The sequence below is a fragment of the Crinia signifera genome, chromosome 6 (assembly GCF_055691185.1).
Source record: "Crinia signifera chromosome 6, ASM5569118v1, whole genome shotgun sequence".
NCBI classification, from domain to species: Eukaryota; Metazoa; Chordata; class Amphibia; order Anura; family Myobatrachidae; genus Crinia; species Crinia signifera.
In genome coordinates this window covers 174,900,055-174,918,993 of record NC_139222.1, presented here as the reverse complement: position 1 = coordinate 174,918,993, position 18,939 = coordinate 174,900,055, and the positions used below count along the sequence as shown (strand labels likewise).

The following is an 18,939-nucleotide window of genomic DNA, read 5'->3' as shown; positions in this document are numbered from 1 at the left end:
ATGCAGGCCCACCCTTAGGTGGGCATGCGCATACACCCTTATCGATACACTGAACATGTGTACAGTTCACAGTATACATTCGCAAGGCCGTCGTGCTATGAACTCCTGCAACTAGTTCTGTTCGCTGGCCATTCCCAATGTGATTGAGAGGGAGTGGGGATGGAAACCAACTGTTTTTTTTTTTTCTTTTTTTGAGTGGTAAGAAAAACACTAGGTGTGCCCAGAAAAATGCTTGGAGTGTCAGAGAAAATGCAGGTGTGCCAAGCTGGGTTAGAGGAGGGTTTGTGACATCAGCTTCACCCCGGATGTGCCCATATTTCTATGCAGCACTGTCTCAGGTTACGGGATGCCTGCAATGACTTGTGCCCTACGTAAAAATAATTTGATGGTGAGCCTGCTACGATTTATTTTGGACATATCCGCACGGGTACAAACGGATGTTCCCACAGTAAGCACATTCATTTGCAAGGTGGAATTTCACTGGAGAAGGGCAGTGGCTTAACTGATCCCTGGCTGCTGCGAATTCTCAGTCGTGCGATCGGGTCTGAATTACTCCATTGTCAGCCGAGCTCCTGAGCGCAGCCGGACAAGCCTGAATGCACCTGAACACTGAGTGCCCAACTCCCAGATACCGAATGCACAAAGACTCGGATACCCAATTCCCACAGATCTTGAACTGCAACTTCTGATCTTCCCTGCAGCAGGGAAGATCAAAATATGGAGCTAGAGATCTGTTGGTGTACACATCAGGATCATAGCAATTGCGAACGATTTGTGTCCGGAAAATCGCTGCAGTGTGTGGGCACCTTAAGACGGCCATACATCAGGATGACCAGTTCCGAGTCTAACAATTTCCCCAGCAGCTTCCCACAAGATAGACACTATGGGCCTGATTGTGGTTGACTCAGTAAGCTGCGAAGATCACAGCTTACTGTGTGCCAGAGAGCTCACTGTGCTGCCCCACCTAAAATCTGCCATGCCCCCGCCGCAGCAGGAGAAACCATTCGATGGTCACCGACCATCAAATGAGTTCTCGTGTTCGCAAATAAAAAGTCAGTGGGATCTGATTTTTATGACTACATACTGTACAGTAAGTGCGCCATTCAGAAACCAATAAAAAATGAACACACCAGGAGCGTTTTTTTTATTGGTCTTCGAGTGCCATACTTACTGTAACTTATTTTGTCAATCCTTTATGCCTGGATGTGGGGGCACTGGATCAAGTTATTGTTATTGGAATAGTATTAGAGGTGGTTTGAGTTTGAAGAAACTCAGGGAACCCGAGGTGTGCTCTCACCACCAGTGCTGTGCCTAAACACGTGCATGGGGGTCGTGCGATCGAATGGACCCTCTCCCAAAGGAGAAGGGCCCCGTTTTTCCCCTAACCCCTCTCAGCCATAAGGCCGAAGAGGGGAAAAAAGGGATCGGTGGGTCCTCTTCGCCGAAGCTCAGAGAGACCCTCTTTCCTCAACCCCCGGAAGGGTCAGGACGGTGGGTCCTCCGCACCCGAAGGTTTGGAGAGACCCGCATTAGGCTTCCCTCCGCCTTGCGGCTCGGGGGTCGCCCTCGAGGGGTATGTGATATACATGCTGGTCTGGTGGCCGGCACTCACCAAAATAGGGCTGCAATAGAGATGCCCTCCGTGCAGTCTGGACAATTAGGAGCAATGAACAGCGGGTTTAGTGAATAAAATAAAGTGTATTGATCACAAATATGTGCACGATGTTTCGAGTTTTGGCGTCTCTTTTTTAAGGTGTGAGTGACACATAAAAAGAGCAATAATATTACTCGACACACACCATCTTAAATGATGTTATTGTAATGTATCCTCCGGCCTCCAGCTGGCGCTGTCATAAGTTCTGACCATCTCATCAGCGTCTCTACACCTGGTGGCGTCACGACCATCTGGGCTGCCAAGATGGCGGCGTTCTGTGAGGAGTTCACGTTGTGTGGGCTGTTGTCCGGTGGTCAAAGCAGACAGCGGTGCGGATTGCCCGGGGTAGAGGAAACCGGCGAGCGGGATACGGTGCTGTTGACGGACTGTGGAAGGACAGTCACTTTGTATAAGGTGGAGATCTAGTTTATTACCCACGTGTGTGCGTGTTGTTGGATGCGACACCGGATTCTGGATTCTTCTGCAGGGGACTGTGTGTGTGTGTGTGTATAGGCACATTGCTGTTTACTTGCTTCTACATTGTCTGTATGTAAGAGGCTGCACTGTGGTAGATGCTGGCTTTTGTGTGTGACGTACAAGACTTGAGTGTTACTGGCTTTCTTTTTACTGGTATGGAAGAATGAGGATTGCCAGCATGTTGCTGGATGACTAGTGGGGCATTCTGCTTTCGGAGTGTGACTGTGTAAAGGTAGGATAGATACTAAGGGGATGCAGTTAGCATCCGGGTGAATGGAATGCAGGCTGTCAGAATACCGATGAACGCTATAAGTTACAGCTATAAGACCAGCGTTGGAATCGTAACTGCTGGCAGCGCAAATAAAAGTATGTGTGCCGCTTAGGCATTAGTGGGGGACTAATGTTTAGAGGGAGGGGCAGGTGTGGGGGGAGGATAGGGTAAGGTGGTGGGGGGGGGGGGATAGGGTAAGGTGGTGGGGGGGGGGGATAGGGTAAGGTGGTGGGGGGGGGGGGATAGGGTAAGGTGGGGGGGGGGATAGGGTAAGGTGGTGGGGGGGGGGGGATAGGGTAAGGTGGTGGGGGGATAGGGTAAGGTGGTGGGGGGGGGGATAGGGTAAGGTGGTGGGGGGGGGGATAGGGTAAGGTGGTGGTGGGGGGGGGGATAGGGTAAGGTGGTGGGGGGGGGGGGGATAGGGTAAGGTGGTGGGGGGGGGGATAGGGTAAGGTGGTGGGGGGGGGGATAGGGTAAGGTGGGGGGGGGGATAGGGTAAGGCGGTGGGGGGGGGGGATAGGGTAAGGCGGTGGGGGGGGGGATAGGGTAAGGCGGTGGAGGCAGGTGTGTGTGGGGGGGGGATAGGGTAAGGCGGTGGAGGCAGGTGTGTGTGTGGGGGGGGGATAGGGTAAGGCGGTGGAGGCAGGTGTGTGTGTGGGGGGGGGATAGGGTAAGGCGGTGGAGGCAGGTGTGTGTGTGTGGGGGGGGGGGATAGGGTAAGGCGGTGGAGGCAGGTGTGTGTGTGTGGGGGGGGGGATAGGGTAAGGCGGTGGAGGCAGGTGTGTGTGTGGGGGGGGGATAGGGTAAGGCGGTGGAGGCAGGTGTGTGTGTGTGGGGGGGATAGGGTAAGGCGGTGGAGGCAGGTGTGTGTGTGGGGGGGGGATAGGGTAAGGCGGTGGAGGCAGGTGTGTGTGTGGGGGGGGGGATAGGGTAAGGCGGTGGAGGCAGGTGTGTGTGTGGGGGGGGGATAGGGTAAGGCGGTGGAGGCAGGTGTGTGTGTGGGGGGGGATAGGGTAAGGCGGTGGAGGCAGGTGTGTGGGGGGGATAGGGTAAGGCGGTGGAGGCAGATGTGGTGGGGAAGGATAGGGTAAGGCGGCAGGTTGGGGGGGGGGGGGACAAGGTTAGGCTGCACGGGGTATCAGAATGCTGGTGTCATTATTCTGACAACCGGCATCCCATCCGCCAGTCATCTGTATGTATTCCATTCTAAGTATCTTATTACAAGTAGAACAATTATATCTGTTTTTTTGTTTAAAGGTATCTGATCAGAGGCCCCTGGGTAGCTGGGCAGTAAAACAAGGTCAGCGTGTCACTTGTCCTGCTGTGTTTAATCACATAACTGGTGAATATGTTGTCGTACATGATGAAAAGGTAATTATCTCATGTTCTTCCTTATATTATTTAATTCTCATTGTTATGTCTGACTCACATGATGTTGGGATAAATGAATATCCTGATTTTGTTCATCCAACATGTTTCTGTAGCTTTGTTCTTCCAAAACAATTCTATCAAGTCTATGGGATGTATTTTAACCCCTTCGGTGGTGGTGGTGGGGGGAGGGGGGGGTGGTGGTGTTTGGGAGCACTCCCCACTGGGTGAGTTTTTATGTCAATCAGCCGATGCCCGGCCCTGCACCCCGGCTCCCCGTCCCTACATGCTGTGACCCGGCTTGTCAACTGTCGTGGGGGCGGGGTGAGCCGGGGGGCGCGGCGGAGGGGAGGGAGCCGGGCAACGCTGAAGCTGCCTTAGTTGAACGATGAACTCTGCAGAGCTGCCCGGCGCTAATCACTGGCAATCCCGAGAATTTTCCGGGCTTGCCAGCCTGGGCATGTAGGCATAGCCTGGAAAATTCTCGGGATTACCAGTGAAGGGGTTAAAGCTCATTGGGCCAGAGGCAGCAAGCTTCAGAAAGTGATAAAATGGTCCGTGATAAACGACCAGTTCCTAATTGCCAGGTTGTCTATCACTCTCCTTTCAGCTCATTTTGTCAATCCCGGTCTGTAACCTGGCAATTAGGAACTGGTTGTTTATCACTCTCCACTTTATCACTTTTTGGGTGTTTGGTGCATCTGGCTCATAGAGAGATAAATTTGTGACAGAATACCAGCCAATTAGCTTTGCTTTAAATGTTAAATAGCAGGAGCTGATTCATCGGTACTTAGGGCCTGATTCAGAGTTTACTGCAGTTTTGTGAAACTTCTCAAAACTGCGACCTCTGGTGGTAGGCTAAGTGGGAGCCACCCACTCTACGAGTTCAGCGCTATTGTAGGAGCGTTTTGCTACACAGTGAAGTGATCGCACATGACCAGCAGCTCCCTAGCAGCGCAGCCTAGCTGTGAAGCCAGGTGCAGACCAGCCTTGTTTGTGGTAGCAACGGTTGCATCGTGACCTGGATACACAGAATTTTGGTAAGTGTGAAAGGACACTGTATCCCCAACTCTGCTTTCTGCCAGGTTTGGGTTGAGACCCTGGCATTTGCTGGCTAAATCTTTTAAAATGTGTTAGTGAGTAATGAGTGCACCTGTGTGGTGAGCTTGGAAATGTGCACTGTTGTTGGCTCTTGAGGACTGGAGTTGGTTACCACTGTTCTAGGAGAATCTATGCAACCAAACAATAAACAAAATAATGCAGCCCGATATCGTTAAACATTCCTGGATGTAGAAGCATTAGGCTAAATCGATTTGTGAACTAGTTATTTTGCCAAACACATGGCTGAGGGTGATTCCTTGTAATGTTTTCTTAACTTCTTAGTAATGTATTTCATATACTGCACTTTTGAGTGGTGTGTCACTATGCTGTCCTACTCTTTGGTGTTCCCCTCAGATTACAATTTGCACTGAGTTGATCTACAACATTGGGTCAGTTTTGCTTTGGATTTAATACACACATAGCTATGATAGTGGAGTACGTGTTTAATGTATCTTAGCCACATACACACGGTTTTATTTGGTCTATTCTATTCGATTTTGCTTATAAAAGCAAAATCGAATAGACAAAGAACAGTTTTCAGCTGCTTTTGATGCTGATTCGATCCCGATGCACAGCATCGAATTGAATAAAAAAAGTAGACTGTGCTGGTAAAACTATAGTTATACCTGACCAATGCTGTGTAGCACTTTTATATATAACATGACCAGTTGTCATTAGTTTATTTAACTATTTAGTCACCCCTGTTTGGAAGCTGAAAGCTTTCAATTTATTGGTGGGTTTCAAAGACTATCTGACAACTCTTTTCCAAGCTAACCACGTGTGAATGAAATGCACAATCCTTTGGCTCAGAGCTCAGTCTGGAAACCTGGATTGACAAGTGTGTGTATAGTAGCTGTTTCTCATCTTGTATTAGATGCAATCTGCATTTGCTACCTTTTTATTAATTGATTCTGTCTTCTCCGCAGGTGCTCAGGGTTTGGAAGAATGATGATGTCAACTTTGATAAAGTGTTTAAGGCAACGGTACGTTGTGTGATCTATTTTCCGGAAGGTTCATAAGCATGGCTATAGTTTATTTTAGAGAGCCCCCTGGTTTATTAGTTATCTGAAATTATATATGGTTCTTACACACTAGTGCTCGTTGTCCAGTAAATCTGTACTGCTAGCTAAAATTGTTCTTATTCCTTACCAGACATATCGCTAACAGGAATGCCCTTGTTTAGTACAGAAAAATGAAGTAGAATTTTCTTTTTCCCAGGAGCCTTTTTCACTTATCCCCTTAACAGAATATTGCACTTAACAACTTGTTGTTTTTATAGCATTGTACTCCCAAAGGTTTATGTGGCACAATGCAGGCAGAAGCAAAAATGCCAATCGTGTTCTTTGTTTGTCCACAGCTCTTGGCTGCCGTGTGTCGAATCCACAGTCTCCCAGATACAGAGCCTCTCGTGTTGTTTCGTGGAGGAGCTGTACACTTCTTGGATGCTTTACTTGCAGATCCGCAACAAGAGATTGAAACCTTTCTTACAGAAGGAGAGACAATCATGTATGTTTATGGCTGACTGGGGTCTATGCTAAACATTACTTTGGATTTGGGCTAAAAGGAATATGTTCAGTTGTAGGGTGAAGATAGTGGTACAGTGGGACCAATGTAAAGCCTAAAAGCAGCTGGATTTCTAATATTAAATTAGCATGTTTGTCAGAATCAGGCTTTTTCTTACGGCCAGTGGTGGATGCTGGGGTATGGGTATTCCGGGCTGGAGGTCCGGGCACCAAGGAGTACAAACTTCTTGTGGCTAGTGCAGCCCCAGGCTCCGCCCCCCTAATACCCCTTCCTGTCCTCAGAGACCAGTTTTTTTCCTTGGTGCTCTGAGGAACAGGCACCTCGCTAAGGAGAGGGCATTTTTAGCCCTAATTTACTTCAGTTTTTTTTTTTTTTTTTTATTGCTGTGTGTTTTATTTTTACACAGCCGGCAGCGCAGCGCTGCTGCGGCTGACGGCAGAGCTTCTCCCGGCGTCTGGTGGACGGACCTGTCGGCCGCTCACACCAGACACCTCAGGCACTGGAGGGAGCTGCAGCCGGGAGAAGCGCAGGTAAGCGGCTTCTCACTTGTGAGGGAGCCGGAGTCGCGGCTCACACCGCCGGCGGAGGGGCGCCGCCGGAGGCCTGGCAGCAGTACTCAGCTCATGCTGAGTAACCGCTAGACCACCATGGTTTTTTGCGTAAGCATATCTCTCTCAGGAGGCGCCGTTTAGAGAGTTACGCTGGTGGTTCCAGGAGGGGACGGAGTATAAGAAAACTCCGCCCCCCTGCTCGCGGCAATAGCCTGTCCTGGGTTCCCGCCGCGAGCGCTCCTCTCCTCCCACCTGTGTCACAGCGGGGGCCATTTTAGCTTACTTGCTACCTGCCTGCTAAACGGAGAGGAGCTAAAGAAATCGCCCCCCTTTGCCTCCACTGTTATCAGTGACAGGTTGTATTATCCTCACCTCACTTTTATGGTGTAGGTGCAGGAAACAAAGTGCCGAATCCTGTGTGTATGGGTTGTGTGAGGAGTTGTATACTGCAGTGTTTTTTTCTGTCTTTGTTATTTTTCACAGTTTGTTATGTTAATGTGAGTATTCATATACCACATCTCTCTCTGTAGAAGTGCCAGAGAGTGCAGTATTAGGTCACTTATTCGTTTATATAGTGACTGACAATTCCACATACAATAGCGCTGGTGTTTAGTTAACTCAGGTTACTAATTTACTGCGATACATACACATATCATGTCAGCAAAGGGGAAATCCCGTAGGCCTGGTCCCGCTCCAGCGTTGCATGCATATACTTGCACAGTGTGCAAAGAAAATTTTGCTAGTGCAGAGCAGAACCACGCAGGCCTCTGTGACCGTTGCTCTCAGCCGGGGCCTAGTTCGCAACCCAATGCGGATGTTCCCTGCAGACCGGACTGGGCGGCAGACCTGTCCTCTGCGATGAGGGAATTAGCTTCCCAGCTGGCAGCGTCACGTAACCCCGCTGCCGTACCGGCACCCCAAGCCCAGCCCCAGCAAGAACCAGCATGGGTAGCAGGTCTATCTCAGTCAGTCCAGGGTTTGGTGCAGGTTTCATCCTCACTACAAAATGTCCTGACAGGGTCTAGTTCAAATAGACCGTCCAGACGTGAGGCAACTCAGCCTCTCCCACAGGACACAGATGATGATGCCGATGGAACTGGGGACGACCAAGATGGGGGCGCCATTGATTTAGTGGATGATGTGGACGCTGATACTGAGGATCACATGTCTCAATCCAGAGTGGATAGTCTAATTAAATTGATACGGCTCACCTTTAACATTAAGGAGCCGGATACTCAGGCCGCTGCAGAGGGGATAGATACTGAACCAGTGTTCAAACGCAAAAAGAAGGATAGTGCCTTTTTCCCTAAATCAAAGCAGTTGGATGACCTGTTTGAAGAGGCCTGGAAACATCCTAACAGGAAATTCCTGGTGTCCAAGCGGATTTCTTCCTTTTATCCTCTCCCAGACAGCCACAAGAAATGGGACGAACCCCCTCAGGTGGACGCCCACGTTACCAGGCTAATTAAGGCAACGGCCCTGCCCATACCTGATGTAACATCCTTAAAAGATCCAGTAGATAAAAAGCTGGATCAGTTCCTCAAGTCCATATATGTTAACGCAGGGGCTGCAGTTAGGCCTAGCTATTCGGCAGCCTGGACAACCAGAGCTATAGCACACTGGGCAGATGCGCTCTTGGAGGGCCTGCAGTCAGGGACTAAAAGATCTGAGTTGATGTCTTTTGTGGACAATATTAGAGAGGCTAGTTCCTACCTAAGTGAGGGAGTGTTGGATGCAGGAATTTTTGCATCAAAAATTTCGGCAGTATCGGTGGCCGCACGCAGAGCCCTCTGGCTCAGATCTTGGAAGGCCGATAATGATTCAAAGAAGGCCTTGGAGGCACTACCTTTTACGGGGGGCATCCTCTTTGGATCGGAATTGGACAAGATTGTCACTTCCATTGCAGCCTCAAAGTCGGCTTTTCTGCCCACAGGAACTGCAAAACCTAGGCAACAGGCTTTTCGGTTTTTTCGTCCCTCCAGGGGCAGATCACAGTATACAGGATCCTGGCCAACTAGGGCTCAACAGCCCTCACAAAAGACGCAGAAGTCCAAGCCCAAGCAGGGTTGGGCAGCTCGTCGCCAGGCCCCAAAACAGGCGGAAAAGCCAGCGGCCTGACGCCGGGCACACCAAGAAAGTGCCATGGGTGGGGGGTCGCCTTCTGGAGTTTGCGGAGACCTGGTCAGGTTCCACATCGGACTCCTGGGTGTTGGATCTAGTATTGCAAGGGTATGCTCTGACCTTTTGCTCCAGACCCCCAACACAATTCTTTACAACGGGCCTGCCACAGGACCCGCTCAAGGCAAGAGCCCTCGAGACTGCAGTCTCAACTCTGTTGGAACAGAAGGTGATTATACCGGTTCCACACTCCCAAAGGGGGACGGGTTTCTATTCAAACCTGTTCCTGGTCAGCAAACCAGACGGGTCCTTCCGCCCGATTTTGAATCTCAAGAAACTCAACACGTTCCTGAGGGTCCCAAAATTCAGGATGGAATCTTTAAGCTCCATTCTAAGCACTCTAGAACCAGGAGACCTGATGACCTCTCTGGACATACAAGATGCTTATCTGCATATTCCAATCAAGCAGGAGCATCAGAGATTCCTCAGATTCGCGATACTGGATCGCCATTTTCAATTTCGTGCGCTCCCGTTCGGACTCTCAACAGCCCCCCGGGTGTTTACGAAAGTCATGGCGGTGATGGCGGCTCGCCTGCACCTCCTAGGCATTCGAATTCTTCCGTACCTGGACGATTTACTGATAGTAGCGCAGTCACAGGAGGAGATTCAGGCCCACCTCCAGATGACGCTGGACATGCTCCAATCTCACGGGTGGATAATCAACTGGAAGAAGTCCAGCTTGACTCCCTCATCCACCATGGTTCATCTGGGGGCACTAATAGATACAGAGACCCAGAGAGTGTTTCTTCCCAAGAAGAAGATACAGGACATTCACTCACAAGTCCAGGTTTTTCTGTCGCAAAGCAGGGTGTCAGTTCATCTCTGTATGACACTAATGGGGAAACTGGTATCCACGTTTCCAATGCTGGAATTCGGCCAGTTCCACTCCCGAACACTCCAGCTGGCCTTGTTGTCTCGCTGGAACCGATCACACGCGGATTTGAAAAGACAGTTCCTCATCATATCAAACATGGTCAGACAGTCCCTACAGTGGTGGCTGCTGTCAGACAATCTGAAAAAGGGAAAGTCCTTTGCAAACCACAATTACATCATTGTGACAACGGATGCCAGTCTGGTAGGCTGGGGGGCTGTAACCCTAGATCAGTCATTCCAGGGCCTCTGGTCTCAAAAGGAAACAAAGCTACAAATAAATGTGCTGGAACTAAGGGCCATCTCCCGGACGTTCGAGCAGTCAGGAACCCTTCTTCACGGAAAACCAGTCAGAATACAATCAGACAACGCGACGGCAGTCGCATATGTGAACCATCAGGGGGGGACCCGGAGCCGAGCGGCCATGCGGGAAGTGACCCAGATCCTCATATGGGCAGAGAAATTCCTACTCACCCTGTCGGCAGTATACATTCCAGGAGTGTTGAACTGGGAGGCGGACTTCCTGAGTCGGCAGACGATCCACTCAGGGGAATGGTCCCTCCATCCAGAAGTGTTCACAATCCTGACAGGTCAGTGGGGAATGCCACAGGTCGACCTTATGGCCTCAAAACACAACAAAAAACTCCCCCGGTACGGAGCCAGGACAAGGGACCCACAGGCGTGTCTGGTAGACGCACTATCGGCCCCCTGGCCTTTTCAAAAGGTATTTGCATTTCCACCAATCCCTTTAATCTCCCGGCTACTTCGACGCCTCAAGAGAGAGAGGGTGACCATGATCCTAGTGGCCCCGAATTGGCCGAGACGATCATGGTACCCAGACCTGTTACAGATGGCCATGGCACCACCGGTTCCATTGCCCCTCCGGCCAGACCTCCTGTCACAAGGACCGTGTCTACACCCCGACTTAGCCAGGCTGGCTTTGACGGGGTGGCTATTGAAGAGTCGATCCTAAGCAGAAGAGGATTTCCCCCTACAGTGGTCAAGACCCTGCTGGCGGCAAGAAAACCATCGTCAGCTAGGGTGTACCACAGAGTCTGGCAAAGGTATTTTCTCTGGTGTGAGCCCAGGAGGTTCAACCCAAGGATATACAGGTTGGATAGGGTCTTAGGATTTCTACAAGCAGGCTTGGACATGGGATTGAGCCATTCATCCTTGAAAGTTCAAGTGTCGGCTCTCTCTGTCCTTTTCCAGAGGAAGATCGCTACGTCATCTACGATCCATACCTTTCTACAGGGAGCTCTTCACCTACAACCTCCCATACGTCCACCGGCAAACCCATGGGACCTTACCTTGGTGCTGAAGAGTTTGATGAAGGCCCCATTCGAACCCTTGGAATCGGTTTCTCTTTCATGGCTCACTCTGAAGACTGTTTTCTTACTAGCCATTGCGTCAGCGCGCAGAGTGTCGGATTTAGGGGCCCTCTCTTGTAAGGTCCCATTGCTCATCTTTCATGAAGATAGAGCAGTTCTTAGAACTAGACTGGACTACCTCCCAAAGGTTGTATCCCGATTTCATATAAATCAGGAAATAGTAGTACCAGTGTATAAAACAACCACAGAATCGCGGGATAACGATGTCTCTTTGGATGTTGTTCGAGCCCTAAAGATTTATGTGACCAGAACTGAACAGATAAGAAAATCTGATTCTCTCTTTGTCCTCTTTGATGCCCGGAAGCTGGGTTGGCCTGCTTCAAAATGCACATTGGCTAGGTGGCTAAGGTCGACCATAAGGCAAGCGTACTTGTTGGCGGGACGACCAGTACCGCATTCGATAAGGGCGCACTCCACCCGGTCTGTGGGGGCATCGTGGGCCCTGAGGGCAGGGGTCTCGGCGGAGAGCATCTGCAGGGCAGCCACGTGGTCTTCGGCTCATACGTTCATTAAATTCTATCGATTCGACACCTTTGCCTCGGCCGATGCGGCCTTTGGCAGGGGTGCCCTCAGTGCAGCTCAGGAGCGGTCCCACCCTTAGGGACACAGCTTTAGGACGTCCCATACCCCAGCATCCACCACTGGCCGTAAGAAAAAAGGGGATTTTTGGTTCTTACCTGTAAAATCCTTTTTTCAGAGGCCAAGGTGGATGCTGGGCGCCCGCCCTACCGCTCCAAATCTTGCAGTTATAGTTATAGTTCACATTTTAGTGTTCTGGTTTTTGAATGTTCAAAAGTTGAATGGTTCCCCTCTCCTATACCTGTTCCTCGGCTTGTTAAAGTTAAAAAACTGGTCTCTGAGGACAGGAAGGGGTATTAGGGGGGCGGAGCCTGGGGCTGCACTAGCCACAAGAAGTTTGTACTCCTTGGTGCCCGGACCTCCAGCCCGGAATACCCATACCCCAGCATCCACCTTGGCCTCTGAAAAAAGGATTTTACAGGTAAGAACCAAAAATCCCCTTTTTTGCTTAGATGTTCTTTAGTCACTACTGATTACTGTCTGCTGTTAGGTGCTGCCAGTCTTATTGTTACTTTATCTACTGGTAGTCACAACTGCATGGGAATCATTTTGTATTTATTCACTAGGTGGTCAAAAATGTTTGTGGAGGAAGGGCAGCCTATATTAATCTACATTACAGAAAAGGTATGTGTGTAACCAGATTGTCCAGCATGTCCAACCCCTTTCCAGGAGCCTTTTTGACAGTAAGCTTACCGCTGTATTATCTCTGCAGCATCAGGATTGCTTTGTGCATACCTGGAGAACTGGTCCTAATGCCTGCCAGAGGTACAGACTACAGCCATTTACAGAGGACTCCCGGGTGTTAGATTTTACAGCATCTCTGACAAACAAAATGGTGTCTTTAATGACTTTGTGTAAGTAAATGTGCGCACGCCCTTTCTCAGATTTTTGTTTATTTTACCAACAATTCAGTATTTAATGTTGTGCCAGGTAAGTGATAGAGCACATGTTTTTATTTACCCCACCTGCAGTGCACATGGTTTTGTCCATTTGAGAACAAATGGGCTTTGCGATCAAGTCTGAGTTAGGCCCCATGACCGGTCTTTTAAAGCTTAAGATGTTTAAGTGTGATTGCTATTAGTGTTTTACAACCAACCCTTAACCTAAAAGCGATGTGATTTAATTTCTCAGTCCATGGTGTTAATAGCTACTTTCTTTCCTCCAGGCTCCACAGGACATTTGTGCCGTTCTGAGGTCTCTCTCGGTCAGTCCGAGCAGATGGCAGAGGCAGTCCTGTTGATGTCGTCTCTGCTGCAGCTTCCAGAACCAATAGAAATCGGAGCTTTGGTAGTTCTAGATGAGTCATACATTGCCACACTCACACTCTCCCCAGCCAAGCAGAAAGGTAACTGTGTGTGTGCTGGCTTTGTTGCTTTCACTATGTCTAGTCTTTATTTATTTCTGCTGAGTGACTAGTGTATATTTTTGTCTTTGAAGGCATGTAACTCCTATCTAAATGTTTCTTTACATTTGTGTACTCTAATGATATTTTATATGTTCGTGCTTGGCGTAACTTTTATTATTTGTTCGCAGATGCTACCATATAGCAAGCAATAAGTTAAGGACTTTCTTACTTGTTGCTTTAATTGAATACAATATATGCAAACAAATTGAACATTGAAGAAGGTAGATTAAGTTGCCAATGGCAACCAATCAGCTTCTACTATAATTATTACCAGGTATTTATGTAGTGCACACATATTCTGCAGCGCTTTACAGCGAATATTTCAACATTTACATATGACCCTGCCCCCGTGGAGCTTACTAGCTATATTTTCAACCCCATTATAGAATTTACTTGTGATAAGGAACAGAACGAATCAGATTATTCCCCCATAAACATTTATTTACATTAAGTGTTTTCTCCCATTTGTGTCTTCTAATGTCTTGTAGCAAAAGCTATGTTTAGAACTGTACTTGGTACATTTTCGGTAAATCATTTAAATGCTGATGGCAGGGCTCGAGAAATTTCTTTAAAATCTAGGAGCCAGACAAACAAATAATAGGGACAGTGCGTGCCAAAAGCGTGCACCAAATGTACACATGCCATAATACCCATTACATATAGCACATGCCATAATGTCCATTACACATTACAGCTTACCTAAATGCTCGTTGCTATGGGTTTCATGCTCGTTGCCAGTGGAGTTACATGTTACTTGTTGCTCCGTGCCCCTGCACTTTGAAAGAAAAAAACAGCAAAACATTGTTTTGCTGTGCCATCGATGGCGGGAAACCATCTGGTTCTTCCCCATCGATGCCAAAAGTATTCGACATCAGCCATAAACCAACGATGATTGTGAATCATCGATGGACGATGGCCATCCCTACCAGAATGCAGAATCTGGGGCCTGCACATAAAATGATTAAGGCAGAGGTTCCCAAACTGTGCGCCTAGGCTCCCTGGGGTGCCTTGTAACACTTGCAGGGGTGCCACAGGTTGGTGGTCCAGAATCAATTCAAGTTATTTATGGCCAATGAAATAATCAAAATCAGTGCGTGTGGCTTCCAATTAAGAATATGTGGGTAAACAGAATTGAATCATGTTTCTCACCACATAAGTGGACCTATGGAAAACATTTAAATCGCAACTTTTTAAATATTTTTCCAGAAATTCATAACCAACTTTGGCCTAGGGGTGCCGTGATTCAAAAAGTTTGGGAACCACTGGATTAAGGGGTATTTTCTAAGTGATCTCAATAGATGCCCCTACATAATATTTAGCATGCTGCATAATCTAGTTTAATCATCAGTGTCACAGACGGTGTTCTCAGCCAGTTCATGGAGAATATTGGCCTTGACAGATCCGCTCTACGGCATAGAGCTGTGTGCTGGGCGGTCTAGCATCGCTCGTCGCTATGTGCGTAGGCCCATTTAGAAAAGGATAGAAATGCAACACTTGCAGAAAGAGATTATGGCCTTTAGACCTTCTGGATGCTGTAAAAAGTGCTTGTCTGCACTCCAATTGTCATGTTGATTATTGATAGTCTACTCTGGTCTCTTGTTTGCAGATTGCCTTTGTATATGGAACACATCTTTACAGACTTTGCAGGATTCTAAGGAGTTCATGCCGAAAACATGTGCTCAGGTAACTGATCCTAAAATGTAGCAGCCAACGAGGTTCTGTTTAGCAACAATTGTATTTGTCAGACCTCAGCTGGCAAATTTGCTGATATTGGTCTTTTCTGGAAGTGTGTGTAATTGGAAATATATATTTTTATTTGTAATTACAATTGGGAAAACTAATGACCGTTCTTTAGATGGCAGAGTAGATATGCAATGTAAATTATAGTATTTTAATGCCTTGTGTGTGGTGTGAAGCTACCATTGTCTTATTATACTTTTACAGGAAATTGATTTTAGTCCGCTTATACTTGGAAGCTAGCTTTACTACATTATGCCAGTTTGATTGGAGTTACACATGCAAGTAGTACTGCCATGGCAAACCTGCATGGTTGGAAACAAACTGGTGTGTTTTGGGTATTGCGGTAGTGCACCAAAACAAGAGAAACACCAAGATACTGATAAACAAATAGGTTCACATGGGCACAGGGTCCAAAGAACGATGTTGACAATGTGTAACGCATATGAATTTATGAATACAAATTATTGTTATATGGGGAAAACCGGAATAGACCGTAGCACAACTTTCTAAAACAAAGCAGTTCTATGACAAGAAAGATTGCATAGGTGTATGACATCCAGGGTATGAAGGTCGACAGGCCTTTGGTCGAAATGGCTATGGTAGACAGGATTGGAAGAATGACAATGGCAAGGTCAAAAGGTCGACATGAGTTTTTCACTTCTTTGTCTTTTTTTTTTTTTTTTTGGTCACGAATGTCAACCTAGTGGCTGCGCTCGCCATGCTTCGGGCACAGTGCATTGCTGCACTTGGCACACTATTCTACTCTCCCTTCATGCCCTAATAGAGGATTGGTACTAAATCCCGGCGTTCAAAATCCCGACATGGGGGGACGTGGATCACCCCCCCCCCCTTGCGGGCTCGCTGCGTTCGGCAATAATTTTTCGGTACTCTTTACCTAGAACGGCGCCCAAGATTTTAAACTTGGGCATCGCAAGGTAAAAAATCGCGTCGGTCGCATCACATGCGACCAAAAAATCGGGAACATTGTTAAATGGACACCCATTGAGGCCAAAAGTGTTGGAATTCCGACCGCCGGGATTGTAACTGCATCCGTAGTAGATGGTAAAATAACTTTTATTGCATATGTCTCTAAAGGGCAGAAGTCACTTCCGATATTGTTTTAAGAGACTATGCCATGATATTAGGGAATTCTCAAGATAGTAACAAATTATCTCCGACAATATCATCCTTTATATACTACCAGACCTTTTACAACAGGGATATGTACATACCCTAGCAGAATTTAAGATTATCTGGCCATTTGTCAGAGAATATGAATGATAACTCACAAACTTTTCTTTCACTCGTGGTTAGTGGTTGGGTGAATCCATTTATTGTCAAACAACTGTGTTTTACTCTTTTGAAATTATAATCACAACAGAAACTACCCAAATGACCCTGATAAAAAGTTTACATACCCCAGTTATTAATACCGTGTATTGCCCCCTTTAACATCAATGACAGCTTTTCAAGTGACTGTCTTTTTCTCTATTGCGACTGTGCCTTTATGCTAATGCTGCAGCTAATGGCATTTGTGCAGACACACCCCTGAGCTGTGGAGCTAATCCGCTGCTTTGTGTATTAAGTGCCATCAGATGCCCATTGATTGTGTCATCTAATATTGCACCAGCCCTATGTAGGCACGAAACCTCAGTCAAAACGTTGCCGCTAAAATAAGTGCTACTATGGAGATGGCCTCAGTTACTGGCTACCACATGTCCACACCTGGCTCGCCACCCCCATCTCACATCCAAGGAACACCCACCAAAATTACCTTTGTGTCCAAATTTGTTCAGTGTCTGCTGTCTTTCCTGATGGAACCATCGGGAATCATGCGCAAATGTAAAACACCGGCTACTTGCATTCAGTGCCACCTCTGAGTCAGTCCGTTTGTCTTTCAGCTAGAACACAGACAGTTTTTCAGATACTACGTTTGGTATTTAGTTGTAGTAATTGTGCTCCTCCCAATAATTTATTAACCTGAATTTTCCTATTTTGGTCATCTTCAGCTCTGGAGTTACAATAGTAGACTGTACATACCACATGGAAACTCACTTCTAGTTATACGCTACATCTGTGAGCCATCGTGTCTGGCATCTGCATTGGGAAAAGGCAGCATTTTCGGGAAACCAGGTAAGATTGTTTGATATTGCCTGAAACAAGTGACCCTATTAACAGTATCAAATCAAACTTAATAGAACTTACATAAAAGGGGAGCAAAGTACGAAATGTACAAAGTGGTGTTTTTCTTTGGCTGATACCCACCAGTAATGCAATGTTTTTATTTTGTGTGTTTTATAAGAAAGTTGAAAAAAAACCTTATTTTGGGTTTTGTATTCTACATTAAATAAGGAGTAACTCTGTATGTTATTGGGCATTATTCTTTGCTTACATTTACTCAAATTCATACACAATGACTTCAGCCCATATATGTTGGTGGGGACAGGCATAGCTGTATAATATAACCACAACTAAATAAAGGCATGAATGGTGCATGGTATGCTTAAATTGCTCAATCCCAATGTATTCCATATACTTTACCGGTATATATGTATTTTTGCTTTATTTTTATTCACATAGCTGATATTTACCCATTAAGCTGCTGTCGGATGAGGTTTTGTTTTTTTTAGGGGGGGGGGGGTTCTGATGCTAATTCTGTTCATATTTCCTAGGTATTCACATTAAAAGCCATATGTAATCATTTTTTGTGGATTATTGTTTTAGTTCTAGAATCTGTTCCTGTTCTAAATTGGGAAATATTGACTGGAAATGCCCCACAACCCAGACAATTATCATCAAAGAAACTAGTAAGTTTTCATAGTACTACTACTTTTTATGTGTTGTATATGTTTAGGGGACTAGAACACAGACTCGACAAACTTTTCCAAATGTGGCATAAGGGACCCTGTTACTTATTCATTAAAGAATATTTGAACTCTGCTCATCCCCCAGTTGCTCAACAGCGCTATTTATTCTGTGTGCCTGGTGGAGCCAAGTGCTCTTAGGCTGTAAATAATGGCACTGGGATTTTCTTTTTTCCCTTTATTTTATTCAACGTGTGTTTTTTTTTTTTTTTTTTTTTCTCCAATACAAGTCCTGTTCCGCAGCACACTGCGCGTGGGGGCAGATGTAACAAGTGCAGATAGAGTTAGATTTGGATGTTAGTTTCCGTGCAGGGTAAATACTGGCTGCTTTATTTTTACACTGCAATATAGATATCAGTTTGAAGTATAAACGCCACCCAAATTTTACATTTGACCCCCCCCCCCCCCCCGCACTGCACATAGTTTTGTCTATCTTGCTTTTGCAAGTAAACCAGAATTAGGCCCTCTATATCTACTATCTTGGAATGAGGGCCAGGATGCCCAATGCAGCATTGACACTCTCGCTCCATGCCAGCCTTCAAAGGCAATAGTTAAACTGTCATAGCCTTAGGTTGATAAGTAGTTCTTGTTTTAGAATTAGCTGACAGTTTTAAAGAGCCAACAGATTTAGTCCTCTTTGCCCAGGCTCATTTGAGACAGGAAGTCAACTTTTTTAAACTCACAAGATCTGTATTTTTCTTTAATATTAACTTTGCAGTAAGGACCATTTACTTATCTTCTATGATACTTAATATGCAGGGAAAACCATTGCTAGGTGGTACAGAATCATCCGGTTTCTTACATATTGCTACATATGCCGTTTCCTTTCCACATGACAGCGCAACCACATTAACTACCTCTTGGTCAGGGTACGACGTTTCCTCTGAACTGTGCAGAGCAGCCACCTTGTAGTCAATGCAAAGATTGTTTATGGATGAGAGAATTTGGGGTATGGTGTCTGCGCAT

At 46.8% G+C, this 18,939-nt stretch overlaps 1 protein-coding gene across 1 annotated transcript in view; it reads left to right on the top strand.

Annotated features, from left to right (window-relative positions):
- Positions 1 to 1,874: 1,874 nt before the first annotated feature.
- NOL11 (nucleolar protein 11) overlaps positions 1,875 to 18,939 on the top strand; it is a 30,947-nt gene continuing 13,882 nt past the window's right edge. Inside the window, exons 1-10 of the mRNA XM_083148187.1 lie at positions 1,875 to 2,068; positions 3,660 to 3,773; positions 5,798 to 5,854; positions 6,229 to 6,377; positions 12,531 to 12,588; positions 12,677 to 12,818; positions 13,130 to 13,309; positions 14,976 to 15,052; positions 17,119 to 17,242; positions 17,834 to 17,916. Coding sequence (XP_083004313.1) covers positions 1,919 to 2,068; positions 3,660 to 3,773; positions 5,798 to 5,854; positions 6,229 to 6,377; positions 12,531 to 12,588; positions 12,677 to 12,818; positions 13,130 to 13,309; positions 14,976 to 15,052; positions 17,119 to 17,242; positions 17,834 to 17,916 — 1,134 coding nt within the window. The 5' untranslated portion in view covers positions 1,875 to 1,918. The remainder of the gene's footprint in view (positions 2,069 to 3,659; positions 3,774 to 5,797; positions 5,855 to 6,228; positions 6,378 to 12,530; positions 12,589 to 12,676; positions 12,819 to 13,129; positions 13,310 to 14,975; positions 15,053 to 17,118; positions 17,243 to 17,833; positions 17,917 to 18,939) is intronic.